Raw genomic sequence first — 23163 nt, 5'->3', positions numbered from 1 at the left:
AAATTTATGAAAACATACATAATTCTATACTAAGTATCTTACATTTTCCAGGCATTTTTAAGAGCAGGATAAAAATGTATGAAAAAAAAAATCTGTATTTAGTGAAGGATACATCTAAAAAAATGAAATTTAAGATCAAAGCAGAAGGCATGCTATCCCGAATGTTAGCAATCCTGTTACTTCTGGTGGAAATACAGATTATTTTATTTTATTTTATTTTAATTTTCCTGGTACAACCATTGATTTACCAGGACCTCACTCAATTCAGACTCTACCAACCCCTTCCAGGAAGCACTTTCAGGTAGTTACTTAGGAAACATTGCCACCTACTGGTAAATTGCAATCGTTCAAGAAGTTGCATCAGTTCAAGCCTCATACTTAACTACTGCTGAACCCAAATAAAATGTTAATGACGTATTACTTACTATTCAGAACAAATTTTGAGTAAAAGTCTTAACAATTGGAAACTGTGATGTCTTTTTGTTTGTTTGTTTGTTTTTTAATTGTACTCAGTAGATGTACCAAGGGGTTAATCAGAGCAAGAAAATTTCAAGTAATAGAGTAATTCAAATAGCAGGTGATCCATGAAAAAAGCCGAAGAAATATTTTCAAACATACTTACCAAATGTATGAACCCAGCTGCTGTCAGCCATGTGCTGATAAATATAGAGCACAGATTCACAAGCTTGATGGAATTACTGTGGAGGGTAAAAAAAAAAAAAAAAAAAGTAATGTATACTGATATTTATCATTCGTTTTTACTATGTACTTGCATAAAACTGTATATTCTAGACACTGAAAGATTCTCATGATGATTTCTGAACAGAACCAAGCTCCCTAAAAAAACCTTAATCAATGGCTTATGCGAAACATGTATTATTTTTGACTTTGCAGTGATCGCATTTGTGTAATTTAGATGGTTTGAAAGAGCTAACAAATGGATTGAAAAGGAAACAAACTACAAAAGTTCAAATGGATCTGAGAGCAGAAGGATGAACAGAAACCTTAGCTACATCTGGACTCCTAACAAGATAAATAAAAAAAGAAACCTTCCAGAGAAATGAAACAAACTCTTTTTAGTCTCACTAAGTACTATATGCCCTACTGTAGTCAGAATTGATTTTGAAGCAAGTACCTCACTCTGAGTTCAGCAGGAAAATGCCATACTTAACAGCCTCTGGATGAGGTTTAGGTAAAGCTTGGTCCCTCTGTTTTTACAAAAATCACTATGATTTGAAAAGCTAGGAAGGATGTTCAATAAATATTCAATGAACTGAAGTTCATGTATTATTATGTCTAAATGATCTTAACCATTCATGAAATTGTATTGAAAGCAGCTGTCCTTTGGTTTTGGAAACACATCTAAGAAAGAGCGAAGCCTCAGAAAAATCCCTATTTTCCCCAAAGCAATATGTTCCAAAAGAAGAAAAATAGGGAAAAACTCACTATCAATGTGTATTACTACCATGCATTAATTTCTAAACAAAGGTGAGAAATGAACCTGGGAAATAAGGCAGACATTAGCTCCACTGGAGATTTCTTTTAAGAATTACAGTTGATGAAATGGGCATCTGTAGGGACTAGGAAAGATGCACAGTTGCTGTAATGATTATTGTACTCAAAACTCTGATGTTATAACTTCAGTTTTGCAATTAATTGATGTTCATGCACAAAAACATTTAAACAAAATGATAAATAGAGAAACTCCTGATGTAATAATGCGTCAGCTGGTCTCCACATATTACTGTAATACAAGTAAATGCTAGCAGTCATTGAAGATAACTATTAACATAATTTGTCTGTAACAATTTTGCAAGTTTATTAAAAATTGCACCTTTTCTGTCCTCTATGAAATACTCCTGTTTCTACCACAGTCTAAATATAGATGAAGGATTAGTCACAAACATTTTCCTGCTCTTTAAGCTCTTTCCAACATCTGTGCAAAATCCCTTAACTGTGAGTCCTAAGTCCCTGTAGTTTTGTTGAAAAATATTAGAAAACAGTGAAGTGGAGGAGAGAAAATTTCAACTCAACAACAGACAATTCATTATATTTCATAAACATGGGAACTAAAAAAAAAAATATGAGTAAGATTCGCTTTATTTCAAACTAGGGAAACAAATAGATCATAGGCAGAGTACTGTCTCTTAATAGGCCACTGTCAAGCTTTGCTTTTTTCGTATAGATTCTTTTTAAATATAATTGATAATTTTTAATATATTCTCATAATTATCACTATTTTGCTAGCCTTCTCACTGCCTCTGTTTTTGCAGTGTTTAACTTCTTCCTTTGGACTCTAGTATTTCACATGGCCTTTCTTGTGTACTGAGTGACTGAGATGTGTTCCTTTAATCCTCATATCCCCATCAGTAACCAGTAGTAATTTGCATTTAAAGTAAAATCTTTTATTTAATGAAGGAAATAGGACAAGGGGGACAGAGCTGCTTCTCTAATTGCACCAAATATTAAAAACATAGCAGTGCCCTTCATACCCTATGACTTTCTTGTCCTGTCAGCAGTTATTTTTTATTAATACCTTTTATTAATACACTAAAATACCTTTAGATTAATCCTTTCCATATTTTTCATATGAATACATCTCACCTTAAACAAAGAACTATCTTAATTATTATTATTATTTTTTCATAATTTTATATACATGTTCAGTTTCTTTTCCTGTAATATCATTTATGATGTTGAAAAATTCATTGAAAATTAGAAATGGATTGCAAGAAAAGGTGAAAATTATTTTTCTTCCTTTTTAAAACAAAAAACAAAAAAACTGAGCATAATTTGAGAATTTTATTTATTTATTTTTTTAACTCAGCAAAACAATGTTGCAGTAACTGGTCAAAAGTATGCTATACAAAATAAGAGTTTAAGGTAACAATAAGATTTAATGGCTACTGTAATTGAAACTGCTCAATTTTAGGTAAGTAAATTTTATTTAAGCAAAAAGTAATAATAATAATAATAATGAGGGCAATAGATTAAATGCTCTATCTCTTGCAAAACTACTGATTGACCATTTGCAAAAAGTGCTTTTTTGCTTCCCTGAAAGATTAATAATGTGGAAATAGAAATAGGCCAAGAAAATAGTATTCTTGTACTGTAACAGCATGTTCACTTATCTCAGATCACCTCTGCTAAATAGCTTTTATTTATGGTGGTAGTTTAGAATATGCTGAAAAAAAAATATTTCTCATTTGAATTTAGCAGTCGTAGTAACAAACTTTTTTTTTCTTTCTGCAAGTCAAATCCATGTAAAATAAATAAAAAAGAAGGCACTCACATGTCAGATGTAACTAAAAACTATTCTAAAATAAATAGAATTTTTGTCCATTTGTTGTAGTTTGACTCATCCACTTTACAAAATGCTGCTTTGTGAACATCAATAGTAATCCCAGTTATTACATTCATTTCAGGCTTATTAAGTAAGATACAAAAAAAGACCAGATAAGGTATTCTTCTACTGAAGAACTAGGAACAGGGAGAGACATATAAAAGTATTTTGAGACACTGACTGTTGATGAACTGCTGGGGGTTTTATCAGCTGAGTAAACTGAAACAGTCACATCAGAAAGCTCTGCCTTATAAACTTTATAAAATAGTCAGCATTTGGGTTTTACAGATATTTGGGCATTCCGATAAGATAATTACAGAGATGATAACTAATCTAAGAGTTAATTTTGAATGAACAGGTCAATCTTGAATAAGTGAGCTCTGAATAAACTGAACTTAATTAATTCAATATCCCTTCATTTATGAATCTGGAGGTTTACAAATCTACCACATTTGAAAGGGACTTTTAGCCTTTATCCAAAACTTGCTGAGTTTCTGGGACTTTTCCGTTGATTGCTATGTCTTCTGTTGAGGTTGTTCAGTGTGTTGCAAACTTACTGGATAGTCTGTGCTCCTGGACAAATTATTTCCTTTCTTTACCAAACCTGTAACATTCTAAGCTACCGGGCTATATCTTTTACGTTTATTATTTTCTCTACTTGACAACAGCTGGATTTCTTATAGTCACATAGCTGAAGACAGAGTTTGGCAGTTCCAGAGCACAGAAAATAATTTTAAGGTTAAGGAATGAAGAAATAGTTGTGTACCATGATTGCCTACAAATCTGAAAGGTTTTTTTGCCCACAACTAGCAGAGCATGCTCTGCTATTATTAACATAGAATGTAGACAGCTATTTGTATATTAAATCCTCACACATGCACCTCAACTGATAGAGAGAGCATAGGAGTTCAAAATGGAATTGAGTACTTGCTGGAAGTTAGGTTCAATACTTCAGATGGAGTAATTTAGGAAATGATGAAAGGCAAAGTATCTACTACTGTGAGGCATGGGAAGGTTCCTTTTTTGTTGCTCAAAATCATCTTTTTTTTTTTTTTTAAAGTTATGCTTTTTCTACATGAATATCATGTATTAATGGTTCAAAGAATCAGCAAAAAACAGGAAGTTAATTGGGGAAATATAACATACTATTTGAAAGGAATGCTAATGACAATGAGCACAAAATAAAGACATCTGAGTGTAAAAACTTATTATTTTTCAAAAAAAAAAAAAAAATTTAGCTGTATTCCATTGTTTGAATTTTGATTTCTTTTATTTCTGTTTTGGCAAGGCAGTCGAATACTAACTGATAATGTGAAAAGAAATAATATCTAATCAATGAAGAAATCTGTAATTCATTCAACTTTTAGTTTATCTGCATTCAGATATTCCAAATAAAACCTTCTACAGATAACATGGAAAAAGATGCTTACACTGGTAAATCATTCATAAGCAAAATAAAAGCTTTGAAGAACAGATAACGAGTAGGTGTATTATTTATTTATTTATTTTTATTCCCCACAAAAGAAAATCATATATTACTAGGACCACAGACAAAAGCCATTTCTGTTCTGCCATTAATACACAATACATAAGGAAATGTCTTACCTTGTTTTAAGGATATTCAAAAACTGCAATATTTCTGAAAACTGTATCAGCCTAAGGGCTCTTAAAAATCTTAAACCTGCATTAAAGAAAAAAAAAAGACTATAGTAAAGAAAGTAAAGAATAATCCATATTATAATAGCATTTCACTTCCAACGACAGTGACCAGTGAAATGAACGGAGGTAGCATACAAAATGTCAAATACCTTTGAAGTGTTCTTCCATATTTAACAGTTCCAAGATCCTAACCATGACTTTTTCAAATTGTTTTAAATTTAATTCTTTAACTGTTGAAGTATCCTACCAGAAAGCCTTAGTTTAGGTAGGAAGCCATGGGAGGCTTATATAGGCTGAAAACTAAGGGGGAAAAAAAAAAAAAAAAACACTTCTTGTAGTTCCAGTACGCATGACTTTCTCTTCCAGACTGCCAAAGACACAAACACATCATAAACTTCTCATTCCTCCAACCTCCCACATCGCTTAGTGAAAAATAAGAGATTATGGGCAAGAGATCTGATAACCCAGATAAGCTAGACTGTGGATATGCCTGATTAAATTGGTAAATCTTAATGACGTAAAATCATTTACTGTAATAATGGTCTCTATCTCCACCCCAATTTCCAAAAATTCAACCAGAAGAACAGGCAGAGCACACAATCTTTCCTAAAAATTAAGATCTGCCATATAATTCTGCATAATAATAGATTACACTCTATTAAAAGTAGCATTTTTAACAAAGAAATAGCATTTTGTGTTGAATTCAGGTTGCCTGAATAAGCAATTCTCAGGCAACTGAAAAGCCAGTGAAAGGAAGTATGCAAGAGAAAATAGTATAAAGGATTAAGGGCTTAAATTATTAAGAGAGACAAACCGGTAGTAAATTGTCTGCAGATCTTTGGCATATTAATAAAGGTACATAGCATAGTCTACACAAGCACAACTTAAAAAAAAAATAAAATAAGGCTTTGAGGAAAATTTGTAGTAGACAGTGCAGGTAAGAGTTACATTAAAATTGTGAAATATCCTACTGTGGATGTTACAGTTGTGTTTAGGGTTGCTTCATCTCATATATCCTTCTTTATTGACACATTTCACCTACTTCCAGTGCTATAAACCTCTTTTTTTCTTTCCAGAAATTTAAGGAAAGCGTGATCCTGGCAAACAAATAAATTTGGGCACAACCTTCCTCTTCTCAATGTATAGAGGTTCCCCTCAAAAGCAAAGATGTGTGTTAAATCAAGACTTTCTCTCCATAATACTCTACGAAAGTTGCTAAATGTATTTTATTTTTTACTCTTGGTAACGAGACAGGGAACAAAATAAAGGATGTTGATTTTGTAGGTCTTAGCTAGCTAGTATGTTAACGACCCCAAAGATAAGGGAGTAAAAAACTGTATGCAAAGAACCAGAAAGAACTAGCTTGACTGCTGAAGTCTGTCAAAGGAAGGGTCAGGAATTTAGAAGACTCGTAGCCTTCATCAGAAGACCACCAGAGTACACCAGATGACCACCCAAGGACTCCAGTATGCATGTGAATAGGTGCGGGAACCTACATTAATGATTCTTCGGAGGCTTGACTTACTGCTGGGGGTGGGGGGAGATGAAATGAATATGTATTTGTCACACTAATATAAACACAAACATACTCCCAGTAACCCTAGGCAGAGTGATCCCCCCCCACCTACAGCCAGTGCTGTAATAAAGAATACCTGCTTAATAACTTTGGTTATTGAGTTTTCACTCCATCAGTAAGGTTCATAAATAGCCACGAGTGTAGAAAATATCTCTTATCTGTGCATCACAAACATATAGTTTCTTTTTAATTAATGGCTATGTAGAAATATGAAGATTAATCTTAACTTAAAAAGTGGATTTGGGAATCTAAGCAAAAAAAAAAAAAAAAGCAATAAAATTATACTTAATAATTCTAAGTTACAGATCCATTTGAAAGAAGAGAATAATCATTTTAGATCATAGTTCTCACATTGAGAGAGACATATCCCTCTGCTGCACTTGCAGTAGTTCCCACAAATGGTACAATTCAAAATTATGTGCATTTTGAAACTGTGCATCACTCCACTCCCTAGCAACTTTTTAATAATTGCGTGGTCAGAGAAAAATCCCTCATTTCAAATGCACCGCATCTTAAGAGAAGTTAATGAGCTATCCATTGCAACATTTCAAAATGAAGACTCAAATTTAGCAGTAAAACCTTTGCTACCAGCAAATATTTGAGATATATTTTACTTGCTACAACATTGAATAATAGAACAAAAAACTGTAGCTTCAGTGTATACTTTGCTGAAGAAGAAGAAAATCTTTACAAATTAAGTTCTGCATTTGCTACAGCCTGTACTATTTTAAAGAATTCCCTTTAGAATTTGAAATGTGTGTGTGTGTGTGCGCGCATGGTGAGGCTTAAAAGCTCAGCTTACTTGGTCTACAAATAGAAGTGGCTTGTAAAAATTCATCATGTAACCTTTATATCTTTTGTCGGACATTACTAGTGAGGTTGTGTTTTATAGCTGAAGTAATTATTACACAGAATGGATCAAATTTTGATTCTCAGAAACCTCAGGGTATTACCTACTCTGTGAGGCTCACCTGTGAGTAAAAACGAAGAGAAAATGACAGTTTTCCTTACCATCACAGTATATGAATACTTTCACAAAATTCTACTCTTTTCAAGACCCAAATGGTACTATTATTAGATTCCTACACCCATGTCATTTTAAATGATTTTTTGTACTTCCTGTCTTGCAAATAATGAGTTTCAACACACTAGAAAGAATACGGTATTTAATAATAATCTCTTCCTATGTTCATAGTATCAAGCCATAACAAGGCATAAAGCCTATGAAAAGGCATTAGAAAAAGGAGGACCCTCTAGATGATATTGAAAACTTAATAGTCAAATTACCATGATACTATATGATACTACTTCATATTTTCTAGAAAACACATATAATATATAATTATCTTTTGTACAGAGATCAAACATTTTAGAAATATTTAATTTTTGTAACTAGGCTTACAAAGAAACAAGCAGCAGCTGGTAGTAGCATTTTTTGTATAAACCACTGTGACAAAGGCAGACTGTTTGCAAATAAGGCTGAAAGGCTTATTGTCAAAGGCTTGAGTGGGGAAGAAGTCTATTTAAAGTAGAAAAAATCAGGAACATGCATAACAACGGGACATTCCAAAACAGCCTAAAAAAGAGCTCTGAAAAGTGATCTGAGCTAAACAGACAAAAGCACTGGACAATGGTAGGAGTACAGCTGGCAGGTTGGAGTAACTTTATTTCTGGGTACTTATAGTATCCTGCTCTCAAGTTTTGAGTTTGGAAGTATCAGTTCATTGCCTGTTTGTAAATGAAATCCATTATGCCTACAGTGTTTATCCCCCATAACACCATTAACACAGAATCAGTCAGCCAAAACAACTCTACATATTAGAGGCAAATTATACTAATGTGCACATCTCCCCAGTGGGGTATCTTCAGACCACATGAAGACTGGGGGGTTACTGGCAATATCCACTAATACTAGCTGAACTGAAAGAAGGGAGAAAGGGGAATTCCCAGTCTTGAATAATTAGTTTTAAAGCTGTGAAAGAGATGAGGTGCTGTCTTTGAGTTAATGTTTTACACTCTAAAATATTTAATAGCATGGACTGCACAACCGTCTGCAGCAAACTGCATTTTGAAACTCTGCAGGTAATTCAGAAGTTTCATGATTACTCTTCAAATAAGCTACAGAACCGATGTCTAGGGATAAAGTGTAAGCATAAAACTGATGAAACAAGTCTACCCCAAATATGTTATTCACGACACCCTGCACTTAGCAAATGGATGATGAATCAACTGAATAATTCCCAGAGGAAAAGTCCGAAGAGCACTTCATTCTGGTACTGGAATTAATGACATGCCAAAGTGCGCTTGTAATCATGTATGCATCCATAAGCTGATGACACAGTAACCCTCACAGCAATAACCTTGTTGCAGTGAAACTGTTGTCAGACTGAAAATAGCCTGAATTATTCAATAAGTATCTTACTATGAATCCACACTAGATCAAAATCCACACTAGATCCTGCACCTGGGGCGCAGTAACCCCAAGCAGAGCTACAGGCTGGGAGAGGAATGGTTGGAGAGCTGCCAGGCAGAGAAGGACCTGGGAGTGATGGTGGATAGTCAGCTGAATATGAGCCAGCAGTGTGCTCAGGTGGCCAAGAAGGCCAACGGCATCCTGGCTTGTATCAGAAACAGTGTGACCAGCAGGGCTAGGGAGGTGATCGTCCCCCTGTACTCGGCTCTGGTGAGGCCGCACCTCGAGTAGTGTGTTCAGTTTTGGGCCCCTCGCTACAAGAAGGACATCGAGGTGCTTGAGCGGGTGCAGAGAAGGGCGACGAAGCTGGTGAGGGGCCTGGAGAACAAGTCCTACGAGGAGCGGCTGAGGGAGCTGGGCTTGTTCGGCCTGGAGAAGAGGAGGCTCAGGGGCGACCTTATCGCTCTCTATAGGTACCTCAAGGGAGGCTGTAGCGAGGTGGGGGTTGGCCTGTTCTCCCACGTGCCTGGTGACAGGACGAGGGGGAATGGGCTTAAGTTGCGCCAGGGGAGTTTTAGGTTAGATGTTAGGAAGAACTTCTTTACTGAAAGGGTTGTTAGGCATTGGAACAGGCTGCCCAGGGAAGTGGTGGAGTCACCATCCCTGGAAGTCTTCAAAAGACGTTTAGATGTAGAGCTTAGAGATATGGTTTATTGGGGACTGCTAGCGTTAGGTCAGAGGTTGGACTCGATGATCTTGAGGTCTCTTCCAACCTAGAAAATTCTGTGATTCTGTGAAAATTAAGCAAAGTTAAATAGAAGAGATTTTGATGAGTCTCACTCAAGAGTACTTATCAACAACAGGTCCATAAAGAATAGCCTGGCTTTGAAAACTAATAACATGCTAATAACAAAACTAATAACTAGTAACACAATGACCCATGCTATACTCTCTCACTGTTTCTACCCCAAATTTGACTCATTTACTACTAAGATGACATTATCTCTTTCAGGCTCACCAACTCACCAGGAACAGAAATTTATGACATTTGTTTATGAATCAAAACTACAAACAAAAATTCTGTAATAAAAACACTAACAAAAATTCCTGTTTTCAAAAGCTGTGTGAGCTACTCATACAATTGTGTACATATCTCTTTCCTAAGTAATATTTGGGAAGGTTTTATGTATGTGGGAAAGATTTCTTTTAAAATGAAATAATTATAAAACTGCTTTACATTTAAATGATATTAATAGTAATTTAAATAGGGTAGATTTCTTATGTATTACAGTAAATTCCATTCTAACTTTGCACATTTAATTGGAACCTGACTTGTAAAGTTAATTGAGCAAGCTGCTGAATAGAACACTCAAGAAGTAATTGCCATTTTGTCTCTATCATGTCACTCACCTTTTACTTGGGAAAAGTTTTTTATATAGGAATTTTCTCATGGGATCTGATTGGAATAGGATAGAATCCTACACACTGCAATTTATAAAAGGAAAAAAAAAAGTTTCAAAAGATTTAGTTTACCTAAAAAATCACTCTAACTAGAAGAAAAATACACACAAAATCAAAGGTCTCTTCTGTTTACATATCTTCAGCTTCTAAATGCATACTAAGGTATGCTTCTGACCTGCAGTTTCTCTGAGCTGCAATGCCTAAGATAAAGCTATGAGATGCATAGATTTTTAGACCAGAAAAGACTATTATGATTGTCAAACCAGATTCTTCTAATATAACACAAAGTATTTCAGTCAATAGTTTCTGCCTCTAGTCCAATAATTTCAATTGTAGATATAATGAATGACTCAAATAAGCATCCAAGTGTTCCACAGGATTGTTTTCTTACTGTGCAAATATCTGTTTAGCTACATTTGTCACTACTAACAATGAACAAGCAATTTTCAAAGAACACTGAAAAATTAAAATGTGTGTAACTTATTTTATTCCTTTTACCACATAGTTTTCTAGCTAACATAGGAGGTTACTGGAAATAAAAGAAGCAATTATATTTCAGAATTAAAATTAATTTGCACAATGCATATATTTATTAGAGCAGATGACTACCAAAAGTTAACTGGTAAATTATATGATTACATTAAGCTAACAGAAAATTAGATATTTCTAGTAACAAGGGAGAAACATGTACGAACCTATGTTTTTGGAAGTATCTACAAGTTCAGAGTTGTCAACTTGGGATATGCAAAAACAAGCAAAACAAAACACAATACCAACCTGACTTCTAGAGATGCCTACCTCCTTTAAAACCTATGCACTGAATTTGAGTATGAGAAAGTGACACACCCAAATCTCCTGGACCAATTTTGAAAGGTGACTAAGAGTATCACGCCAAAAAACTGAAATCAGCCTCAAATATTACAAAAGCCAATGAGCTGTGCAAGAGGAAACAACATATGCTGTTGAAATAATGGGATAGATACAGAATACAACAGGAATACTTTGATTCATGTTTCTGCATACTTGCTCACTTCCGTGAGGTTCAAATATTCTGCAGCAATTGTTTTCTGTGTCTTTAGTAAGCTCAGTAAGATGAATGCTTTAGATCAGAATAGTGGTATGACAATAAACTAAGTGACAGTAGAAATAAAATGAGAGCAGATAATTATTTACTTGATGAAGTTTACAAAGAAAAAAAAATGACTTAAAACTTTATTTGACTTCATAGTCTTAAAACTTGCTCAAATATGGTATTTTCCTGTCAGTCAGACAGTTCTGCAGTCTTGACTGAATTGATGCTTTCCGTTGGATAAAAATACAGCAGTGATTAGAAATTGCTATAGGTTATAAAACCCCAAAAGGAAATTTACAACTGTAAGTCTGTAATGAAGAAGAGGAGAAAACAACCGAACTATTATTTGTCCTTAATGAGATTGTACAAAACAGAAACAGTAACTTGATTATTTTCTCATTCAACATAAGAGGTCAATCTAGTGTAACAGAATCAAGTAATATATTATTTCTTATCAATGAAATACATAATACCTTTCTTATTGTCATATATTGCTTTTTCTGTCAGTTGCATATCCAGATGTACTGGCATAAGAATCCAGAGAGCTTTTGCATACCATTTCTATTATTTGCAAACCATTCACTCATTTATCAGAATCTTATCTTCAGTGAATCATTTCACTACTCATCAAACCTATGAATGGCTACTGCTACCCTGTATATGACTGAGACCATGTGTTTTACAGAAGACTGAATAAACAATAAATCCTTATTTAGGAAATCACTTCAAACCTTTTCTGAGACAAAAAATAAAAAAATAAAAAAATAAAAACAGAGGGGTAATTTTTAGGATGCAAAATAATCCTGTTCTGAATGGTTTCACACAGTGTAGCAGAGCAACCTGAAATTCCACTCACTGAAAATGAAATCTCAAAAAAAAAAAAAAAAAAAGATAAGAAAGCATAGGAGTAAGAGAATCTGCAACAGAGCCCCAATATTTTGATACATGTCCCTGTTTCTGTTATGCAAGTGTACAAGCAGAGAAAACAGGCCACAGCATGAAAAAATCAATAACCTATGAACCAGGGCAGCGAAACTGCAAGTTAAGAATCTATACAGGTTGTATAATTCCTTTAAAGTAGTGCTGCATAAAAAAAAAAAAAAAAACAAAAACAAAAAAAAAACAACTATTAATAAATATATCTGCTACACATTTCTTTAACTTATATATCCACTTACTAACATTTCAGCCGTTTAAAAAAAAAAAAAAAGCAAAAACAAAACTAACAAATAAACAAAACAAGAATTTCTCAATAAACATACCATCACAGAACTTTACTTTCCAGCCTTCAGTAAAGATTGAATTATTTGATTCTAGCTGAAAACCAAACCCCTTTGAGGAGGTGTTGGAGATATGGGCACATTGCATCATGTGAGATTGGGAAGGATTTTTTCCTAAAAAGCAACTGAAATCCTATAGTGTTGTTTTAAATATGAAACAAACAAAGAAACAAACAAAACAAAATAAAACAAAAAAAATCACAGCATTAACACCAAAGACAGAATCACAAACTACAGTTCTGAAGAAAATGTTTAAAGTTGGAGTTGGACCTTACCCCAGTAGGAGCCGACCCTATAAAAAGACACCAAGGAGTTTCGAAAAGTATGTTGTTCTTCCTTTTCAGGGCTATTATGTCCAGCTTTAACACGATATCCATTCTGGAACAATTCTCCAAGAGACTTTTTACGCCTTCTAGTACTTTTATAAGTTTCTGTACGTGTGCCCCCAGAAGGGTTGTGGTAGACTAAAATCTTGCTGGGAATCATGACTATGTATCTTCTGCTTCAAAAGCGCTGCACGTAAGAAGTATTGTGGTCCAGTCTTCAGTCACAGCATCCACTAATAATGAAGTTATTTTTATATCTATATCCTTTTTTTTTTTTTTTTTCTTTTCTCCTAATTAAGTATCAAAATAGAGAGACAGCTCAAAGATCTTTCTTAACAGAACTTCTCTTTGAAAGTAGATTTATTTAACTGGACAGAGGATAATGCAAAGTTTACCTTTACATGTTGTTATTGAAAGACAATTCTGGATAACCTAACCTATTTCTGTTAGCGTGAAACAAATAGAATTAATGCAAATACAAAACTCAGCCTCACAAAACACACCAAGAGTATCACCGAGAGGGTGGACAAAACAAATCAGAGAAGCAGGCAGGCAGGCAGTACAGATGCTCCTCTGATCCGTGATGTACTAGAGCTTAAAACCCATCTTCTATCCGGATATTACCACATAAGCTTCTTTCAGCTACACCAGAGAGCCACACCCATCAATCCAAAACCTACAAATATGATGCTGTTCACTTGGAATGAACAGGTACACTCATAAAGAATATAATTGTTGTAGATCATGTACATAAATAATACATGTATGTTGTTTTCTTTGGCAACTTTAAACATGTATCTTCTGGTGAAAGTTATTATGTAGAAAGCAAAAATCATGTTATCAGCAAACTCTTACAGGATTTTTCCCAGATGAAATACATACAATACAACCACCCTTTATCTAATCCCAACTATATTACTTAAAAAAAATAATAAAAATTAGCCATCAAGAACACAAAGAACATTAGGTCTCTCAAGCAGACTTGTTCTGTGAATATTCACAAAATAGGATTTTTGTTCAGGATTTTTGTAGTATCTCAATAAGAAAAAATAAATATAAATAAATAAATAAATAAATAAAATGTAAAGGTGAGATCGTACCTCCCGTAGTATATGATGTGCTTTTCTAGTCAACTTCCTGACTTTGAGCATAACATGCACATTTCATTTTGAAAAGTTATCTTCATTTCAAGGAATATGTTTATCATTCCTATCTTTTGCCACAAAAGAGCCACAAAGATGTGTATGCCAAAAATATATCAATGCCATCTGTATTACAATGAAATGCAGACACAAAAATAGACTGCACCATGTGCTTATAGGATCTCAGAAGGATATACAGGATCTCAAAGCATTTTAGAAATGTTATTGAAGTGTGACAATGCCAAATAGAGAAACAGGAAGCACAGTACACATGAATTTCCAATTTCAAGTATTATGCAGAGACTGAATAAAAAGCAAATCACTTCAGTGACTCCTTTACACTGTAATGCTTACACTATGTTCTTACAAACAGCCTGGTCAGGTTCCCACTGGTCACAAAAAAAAAAAAAAAAAAAAAAAGCTCCACTGAGTCCAGTGTACATCTGTACATATAGTGTACATCTGTACAAATGCATGCAGACATATATAAAAATATCTTTGAGTATTTGAATTATTGGAAAGATTTTAACAAGGTAGCACTTATCTGTGTTACTAATCACATCCTGTACTGCTCAAATTGAAAGAACTTCCTACTTAGTTTTTACTACATAAGCCATACTACTTTTCTTTCTTTTTATATTTCACCTTGAATTATAATCTTGTTATTATTCAATTTTAAAGCTATCATTAGTATACTTTGTAGTTAGTACAGCAATTTTTTGGGTGTAGAATCCATTAGTCTTGTGAGCCCAGAATATCTCTAAAGCAAATCAGTGTTCCAGTAATAAATTGGAATAGCCAAGCTTTTTGTTTACATAACCTATATTTTGGCTTCAGCAATCTGACAGTATTTCTTTAACTCTTTCAGCTCTCTGGCATAGGGGATGATAGATTTTTATTGATTTTCCCCCTTTTTGTTTCAGTGCACTGCCAAATCTGTTACATATATCAAAATATAAAAATAAAAAATAAAATAAAACCTGGAAATACATCTGAAATAAACCTGATTCACAAGTTAAAAATATTAATCTAGACTTCAGCAGCAGGAGGATGACAACATTAGTCCTGAGGACTAATCAGTGTCATAGACAGATGTTTCTATTAATTTCCACAAAGCTTCAATTACTATTTACCATACAGTGATGTTTTTTACTTTCATGTCCAGTGCAGAGGCTTCTTCTAGGGCAGTTTTAACATTCTGTTCTACAATCTGATCTGATTATGCAAGATAGCTTATTGTTTTCAGTAAGAGTAAGGTTCTCTACCATCGATTTCATCTAATGTAAACAGGCAGTAAGTGTTTGACCAAAACCTGAAATTTTGTCCTGACCAATTTTTTAGAACAGTAGATGTGACTGTAATACGAATTCAGCAGGTCAGGTGGCCTTTTTTCTCTCCAGATTCAGCAGCAAGCAATTTATTGTAAGGTGTTAAAGATTACTGTACAGATCAGTCACAAGATACCAGTTTCAGCGCTGAACCAATTTTGCAACATCATTTCAGCAATACAAATTAATCTTCAGGACTGCATAGAAGAGTTTTCTCAATTTCAATCTTAGCTGTTAAATTTGTATTCAGAGTGACCCCACATATGTTATCTAGACCTCATCTTTACATCCAAATGGCACAGGGTTAAAACAAACAAACAAAAACGGTTCTTCAATATCTGATCATTTCAAAAAAAATAAAATCATTTGATTCCCAACTCTAATATAAATAGGATAAAGGGCAGTTCTCAAATGTCATGAAACTTTCACAATAAAAAAGAAAAATAACATGCAGGAAGATAAGGCCATATTTTTGTTGCTTTTATTTTAAAAAATTCTTCAAAGAAAACAAAGGCAAGTGAAACTAAAATTGTAATGTTTGTGCCAACTCTTTGTAAACCCTACAGCAGAAAATTTATTAAAAAGTTATTAGTATCTCATTGCACATTTGTGTTTGTTTTTCCTTACAATTGTATAATCCTTTCTAGATAATGAAGTCTGTACTCAGAAAGGATGTAATAGATGCCTTTTTTACTTCTTTGATTTTGGAGAATATATTAATTGGACAGTTTAAATAATGATGCTACTAAAATCAACGTGACCCTTGAAATCAGAAGTTACACTTCAGTGAGCTGAACTTGCAGACAGGTGGCACTGAAGGTTTGAAATTTTGGGGTTGTGTTTTGAAGTGTCCATTACAACTCAGAATAAAGTAATTTCACTTCCTGAAGAAATTACAAGTTAGCATCTTGTTTAATTTTCTCTGGCATACATCAGGAACAAATTGCACTAAAATCAACAATATTATATTCTGAGAGGCTGTAAACATGGGGCAGGACAGAATGATAAGAACAAATGCAAAGGAAGGACAAAAGCCAGATCTAAAGCCTGACTCATGCTGCAGGACTTTTCATTTATTTATTTATTTTAACAAAGACAAGCAATTCTGTCTGTCTTTGCTCCTGTGAGTCACAAGGCCATAACTGTCAAAGAACCAATGAGCATACTATGAAATAAGACTTGAATAGGTTTCAAATATCTCAGTTCTAATCAATTTGTATGAAACATTATTTAACCTTTGAATTGCACATAAATGAAATATTTAAAGAATAGACTTGAGCATATACATATGCTCATATATATATATACATTTATACATATATATACATATATAATTAATATATATATATTAATATAATATATAATATATAATATATAATATATAATATATAATATATAATATATAATATATAATATATAATATATAATATATAACATATAAATATAATATATATATAATAATTTATACATATATATACATATATAATTAATACATATATATATGTATTAATATATACAAAAAGGACTGTGGTGGTTTTACTGTGGACTGTGGCCAAAAAGGACTGTGGTGGTTTTACCGTGCTGGGCAGCTAAACCCCACAACCGCTCTCTCACTCCCCCTCCTTTAGATAAGGAGGGGGAGAAGTAAAGCAAAGAACAACTCACGGGTTGAGATAAGGATAATTTAATTAAAGGGAAATAATTATAATAATTAAATAAAGACTACCATGAACTAAACAATTTAACTAAGGGGAAATAAAAGGGAAAGGGGAAAAAGGGAGGAAAACAAACAAACAAAATAAATGAAAGCGATATGGAAGTGCAGAGGAAAGAAATTACTCTCTACTTCCCACAAATGAGCGATGATTGACCACGTCCTTGAAGCAAGGCCTCAACGCACGCAGCCGGTGTTCGAGAGGAGGACCGACGTCTTCTCAACGAGAGCCCACCCCTCGATCACGATCCCATCTGTAAGTGGCATCTCTCCCCAGATGTCCTGATGTTTCATGGGCCCATCGAGCTACACCAAGCTACATCGAGCTATATATTAATACATATATATATATATGTATTAATTATGAAAAACAGGTTATGAAAATGATACTCCACAAAATTGTATGTGATTTTGATGCAAGTGTGGAAAGAAAGTTCAATTTCTGACAGATGTGTGCCAAACACTTCATAAAATATTTATGCCTGTCAAAAATTCTTTCAGTAATTAAAAAGACTAACATCAATTAGTCTTGATGCTGCAGAATTATCAACACTAAGAACAGATAGTGAAAACGTATATGTTCTGTCAGAGAAGATTAGAAAGTTTATAGAAAAGTGTGTGTCTTTCATTTTTTCCTAGAAGACAGCCTTCCTCCAAATACACACATTTGATCTTTTCTAGTGATTGTAACGTATTTCTTACAAGATCCATCCTCCATGCAATTGTATGCCATTTGCTTTAGATATATTTCTACAGTAAGTTTGAGTATGAGTGACTCTAAAAGCTATCTTGGTTCATTTTTATTTCCTAGGTGTGTCTGTTTTTACAGTGCTGTACATTTGTACATTTTACAGTGCAGTACAGTAAAGACATTTTGCCCATGACAGGAAGGAAAGTGAAGCCAGGCAGAAGAATCCAAATTCAGTGTTAATATAAAATTTTATAGAAAATAAAATATGGAATCACAGTATTTTACTTACAAATTATCCCATCTCATTTAACTTATACTTGTAATATCTTCTGTGTAGAGACTCAGATTTTCATTGACTAACACATTATAATGATATATATTGCCTGCTAACTAACCACTATAAACTTTTTTCTTGAATTAGAATTGCCCTAACCCTATATCTAGCTATTACTAAATGTTTCATTAACTATGCTTTAACAGTTCAAATAATATCAAGTTAATTGTACATAAATTATATATTAAAATATACAAAATGTATATATATTATGCAAATTTTATTAAGAACAATAAATTATCTCAATTTGTTTTATTTCTTCTATAATTAATCATTTAAGTGCCTAATTAAAAAGTGAACTTTTAAATAATATACCTACTACTTACAGCAGCCTTTATGTAACATCACATTGATGAGAATCCCTATTAGATTTAGAATTGCAATTATAGCTATGGAAGTTGTATGTTAAATAGGAAAGGGTCACAAATGCTCAATTAGGGAAAAAATAAATATGAAAGTTGCAAAAAAGAAAGAGAGAATACCTACTCAAATCATATTAGTATTCTGCATTAATCCCATTATGATTATTTCCTCTTGTGTCACAAGGCTGAAACAGCATTACATCCTTAGCTTTATTGACTGACTTGGTGTTCCTTAGAGAAAAGCACCCCAGAACAGAATTAAGTAAAAATGAGCAAACTGATATAACGTGAAAACATTCACTCTGATATCAACAAAATGTCAATGCCATACTTCATCAGTAACATTACAGCTGGCTAACTGTTAAAAAACAGAACAAAAATAAAAACAAACAACAAAACCCTTTCTGCTAGGTTATGGAGGTATGCATCCCCCATCCCCAAAGTCTATCATCACCTGAAATCATAATGCATCTTCAAGTACATGATACGTTGAATGACCAAAAGGCAGCACTGTAGATAAATGAGAATGCCATTAAATGCTGGATGCACCGTGATTGGAAAGGTAGTGCAGCATAAACGTATCTCCACAAAAAAACTCAGACATACAGTTTTGTTGGAAAATGTTCTACATTGTAAGGGGTTGAAGAAAGGAAAACATAACCAGCAATTAGGATTGAAAATTTACACTGAGCAGCTGAGTAACTGAAGTGATAATGGACAAATAACCACTGGTTGTTTGGATATATTTCAAAAACCTTATACTGCAGTAGACTAAACCATTTTTGCCCTGTAATTTTTTCTTCTGAGAGACTACAACATTTTCCTGTTGTTTAGGTAGACTATCATCTGCAGATATCCTAACCTGAAAAAAAAATCTTGCTATCAATCTTGGCATTTAAAACACTGAATGGGCAATTCTTTTCAGCTAAATTCTGTAGTGATTCTACAATATTATTATTGTTTATAAAAACAGCACTCCTTATAGGACAATGCTGAGCAAAATGCTGTGTACTAGATCTCATCCTGTGCTGCATGCTACCATCTCTCTTACTGTATAGAGCCTGATTTAAAAAAAAATAAATAAAATAAATAAATATATATATATATATATATATATATATATATTAGGGAAATATTAGAGAAATATTAGGGAAATTAGGGTTTAGGGGAAAAAAAGGTTTACATATGGGAAATTTTACATATCTAGAAAAGCAGAGTTTCCCAAGTTTAAGAGTTGCAGTTCTGTATGTTTTATTGATTGGTTGTTTTTGTGGGTTTTATTATTTTTTATTTATTTTATTAATATAGATGCTGTTCTGGTTTTGATCCTTATATGCCATAGTTTTACTTACAAAAATTTACTTACTAAAATTGCTGATGAAATCAAATAGACTGTTTTTCCAATATTTCTGCTTCTGATCTGAAGTAGCAGCAAGGAAGATTTCATATGAGAGCCTATCTCTGGCAAATGTCTGTCTAATCTTGAAGGCAAGACAAGCTTAGATAGTTTGAACATAAATACTGAGAAAATTTGAATTCTTTGCCCTTGTATTCCTTTATAAAGGAATCAGAAAAGATTGGTAGATAGATTTAGTGCAGAATGTTTCCTATGTAACAAAAGCTTATGTAACATTTGCAAACACACTATACTGATTCGTTCAAAAAGAATTAAAAACTAAATGCCTGAAAGAAAAAGCAAAAAAAAAAAAAAAAAAAAAAAGTATTCAAAAGTTTAGTAATAGCTCATTTAACACTGTTCTAAATTAAAAACTCCTCTGAACAGAAAAAAAAATGGGAAACAGAAAGATGTTAAAGCATGCACACAAAGAGCAAGCAAACACTGCCCTCTGAGCCGTGTTAGCTTTGTTGGTAATGACTTTTAAGCAATCCATCAGGTACACCACTGCAGTGCAAGCTGTCACAGAGAAGATAATAATTTCATTGATGCTTTTGCGAAGTGGAGGAATGTTCTTTCATTCATGGATTTCATTTCCTCTGATGTGTATTTATTTTTGTTATTTACAATTTGAGATAGCATGATACAAAACACTGCTGAAGGTGATACCAAGGTTAATGAATTCTGAATATCTGGGGATTGACTGTGAATCAAGAATAAGCCCTGTATAATGTAAGCATGGACATTATAAATAAAAAAGTACTAGAGAAGGTTAGGAGTTCAAAAACTGATGTGAAGCAAGCGGCAACTCATGAAAGATACTGTTTTCTTGACTTGGCTCAATATTGTATGAAGTTTTTCCAGACGTTAAAATAACATAACATAACGTAACATCCTGCAGTTCAAATCCTCGGAAGATGCCTTAGATACTTTAGCCAGAAGAACACTTATCACTATATCCCAAAACTTCCTTCTCTTCATTTGACCTGACTTTTTATGGCATCACAGTACTGATACAAAAATTGCATAGTGAATAAAGGAACAGATAGAGGAATGTAGCATTGTTACAAATCTATCCAAGTGTTAATCTGAAACATCACAAAAGCATGAAGGTCAGAATTCTGCTGAAGCAGAGAAGGTCAACAAATATTTCTCCCTGTCCCAATGGGATATTTGCCTATCAGGCAACTGTCAAACTGTGCAACTAAATACACAGCTAAGTTTCTCCTTTTGTACTTTATAATAACAGTGATATATAATAAATCTTAATCCAATCCTCCCTTGACTTTTCTTTTATTCACATATATATTACAACTAAACAATCCAAAACAGTCTCCTGAACTGTTCCCACTTTGACCAGGCCTTGCTGATAAAAACATGGTGAGGGGAGGGCTGTTCAGAGACAGAACATTAACAGATAATGACAATATACAATTCAGGTATATCGGAAAATATAAAGTCTAGCTCTTTTTTTCATTATTATTTTATTTTTAATATGTAGTACAGATGGAGAAAGAAAAGTGTTTACAAGCTATGTTAACTAAGAGTTAAAGACTTTATTGCATATTGCTAATAAAAGAAATATTATTGCAGCATTATGTTAGTAGGGGGCTGGTAGACATTTCAAAAGTAATATAAGCAAGGCAGAAGTTTGTACCATACATGATTTATTTAGAAAAAAAACAATCATGTAATTACAGCAATACTCGCCCTTCTAAAATAACTGTGGAGAATGCTAAATACATCTGTTAGGCAAAACATATATAAGTCATTATGTCTGGATACTTCACATTCAGTCATTTTAAAATTTCACTCTGGGTACTACTTAACATTGGTTTTCAGTGAGTGTGGCATTGTCTATTGTAGTTCCAGAAATATGTAAGAAAGTTAATATTATTTTCACATATTTAAAAGAAGCAACCACAGACCACAGTTAATCAAATCTCATAAAAAAAAATCTATTAAAAAGTAACTAGGAGGTTACAATAAAGAATTATGTATGCATTTTAGAAAAAAGATCTTATTACTGCAGCTTTTCCATCCAATTTCATATTTGAGAGGTAAAATTATAAATCCTAATGTGGTTTACTTAGCATTGCTACAGCATCCATTAAACAGACCAAGAACCAGTAAGTCTTTAAATGAATCTGGCATACCTTCCATGACGGTCTTGTCAGGGATGGGTTCTTAACTCTAAATTATTTTATACTTCTATTAATATTCTGGAGGGAAAATAAAATCCATACTAATAAAGTTAACAGATGATGTTAGGGGATGATAATGTAGTAAGCTAGTAAATAGCTAGGATGATAATGTGAAGAACAAGCAGCTCCTGGTATCATATCTAAAACAACAAACTATGTGTTTTTAATTGGTAACTCTAAACTTATGACTGAATTTTTCTCCACTAAAGATACTTTCTGTCTCAAACAAGTTCTTCATTTGAGAAGGAGACAGGAGAAGAGATGCTAAAGGTCAAAGTAGCCCATCCCTTCAACCAGGTACACTAGAAGCACTAAACTTTAAAGCAATAAACTTGGTTTCAGCTATCATATCAACTTATGACAGCTATTCAACACTCAGAGTGAGACCAGCTTGGAACTGCCACTTATTCACACTGGAAAAACTGAAGTTCCCCCTATGTATGGTCCCTCCAGTCAGAGTGGACTAGAAACCAGAATGAATTTAGGGTCAATTTTCTATTTAGTGTTTCTTTAGTGTTTTAGCTTCTGTGTCTTTTGGTTAACTTTTTTTGAATTCTCATCAGTGGAATAGAGAGAGGGTGAAGTGTTTCTGTCAGTTTGCTTGCAACAATACTCATTAGAATTAGTTCTGGATGTCATCACAAATACCTATTTGTCATAAGTTTACATTTTAATATTTATTTACCAACTCAATGTCTGTTATGAAATATCACTCTATCTGGTACCCTGACAAAGCACGCATACTCTGTGAAATCTGAACTGATTCAAGTTCAGTTTTGATTAGAAGAAAGCAAAACGTTGTCTTCGATATAATACATATGTGACACAGTCTTTTCAATGACTTTTCAATGACAGTCTTTTC

General features: G+C 33.4%; 1 protein-coding gene across 1 annotated transcript in view; it reads right to left on the bottom strand.

Moving 5' to 3' along the window:
• Window positions 1-23163, bottom strand: part of KCNMA1 (potassium calcium-activated channel subfamily M alpha 1) — a gene marked incomplete at both ends in the record, with an annotated part of 478007 nt that overhangs the window by 164767 nt on the left and 290077 nt on the right. The window contains 2 exons of the mRNA XM_084290022.1: window positions 623-698; window positions 4949-5024. Of these exons, the coding sequence (XP_084146148.1) occupies window positions 623-698; window positions 4949-5024 (152 nt within the window). The remainder of the gene's footprint in view (window positions 1-622; window positions 699-4948; window positions 5025-23163) is intronic.

This window comes from Netta rufina, assembly GCF_964035555.1.
Source record: "Netta rufina genome assembly, chromosome: 7".
Taxonomy (NCBI): domain Eukaryota; kingdom Metazoa; phylum Chordata; class Aves; order Anseriformes; family Anatidae; genus Netta; species Netta rufina.
This window is presented reverse-complemented; position numbering and strand designations above follow the sequence as displayed.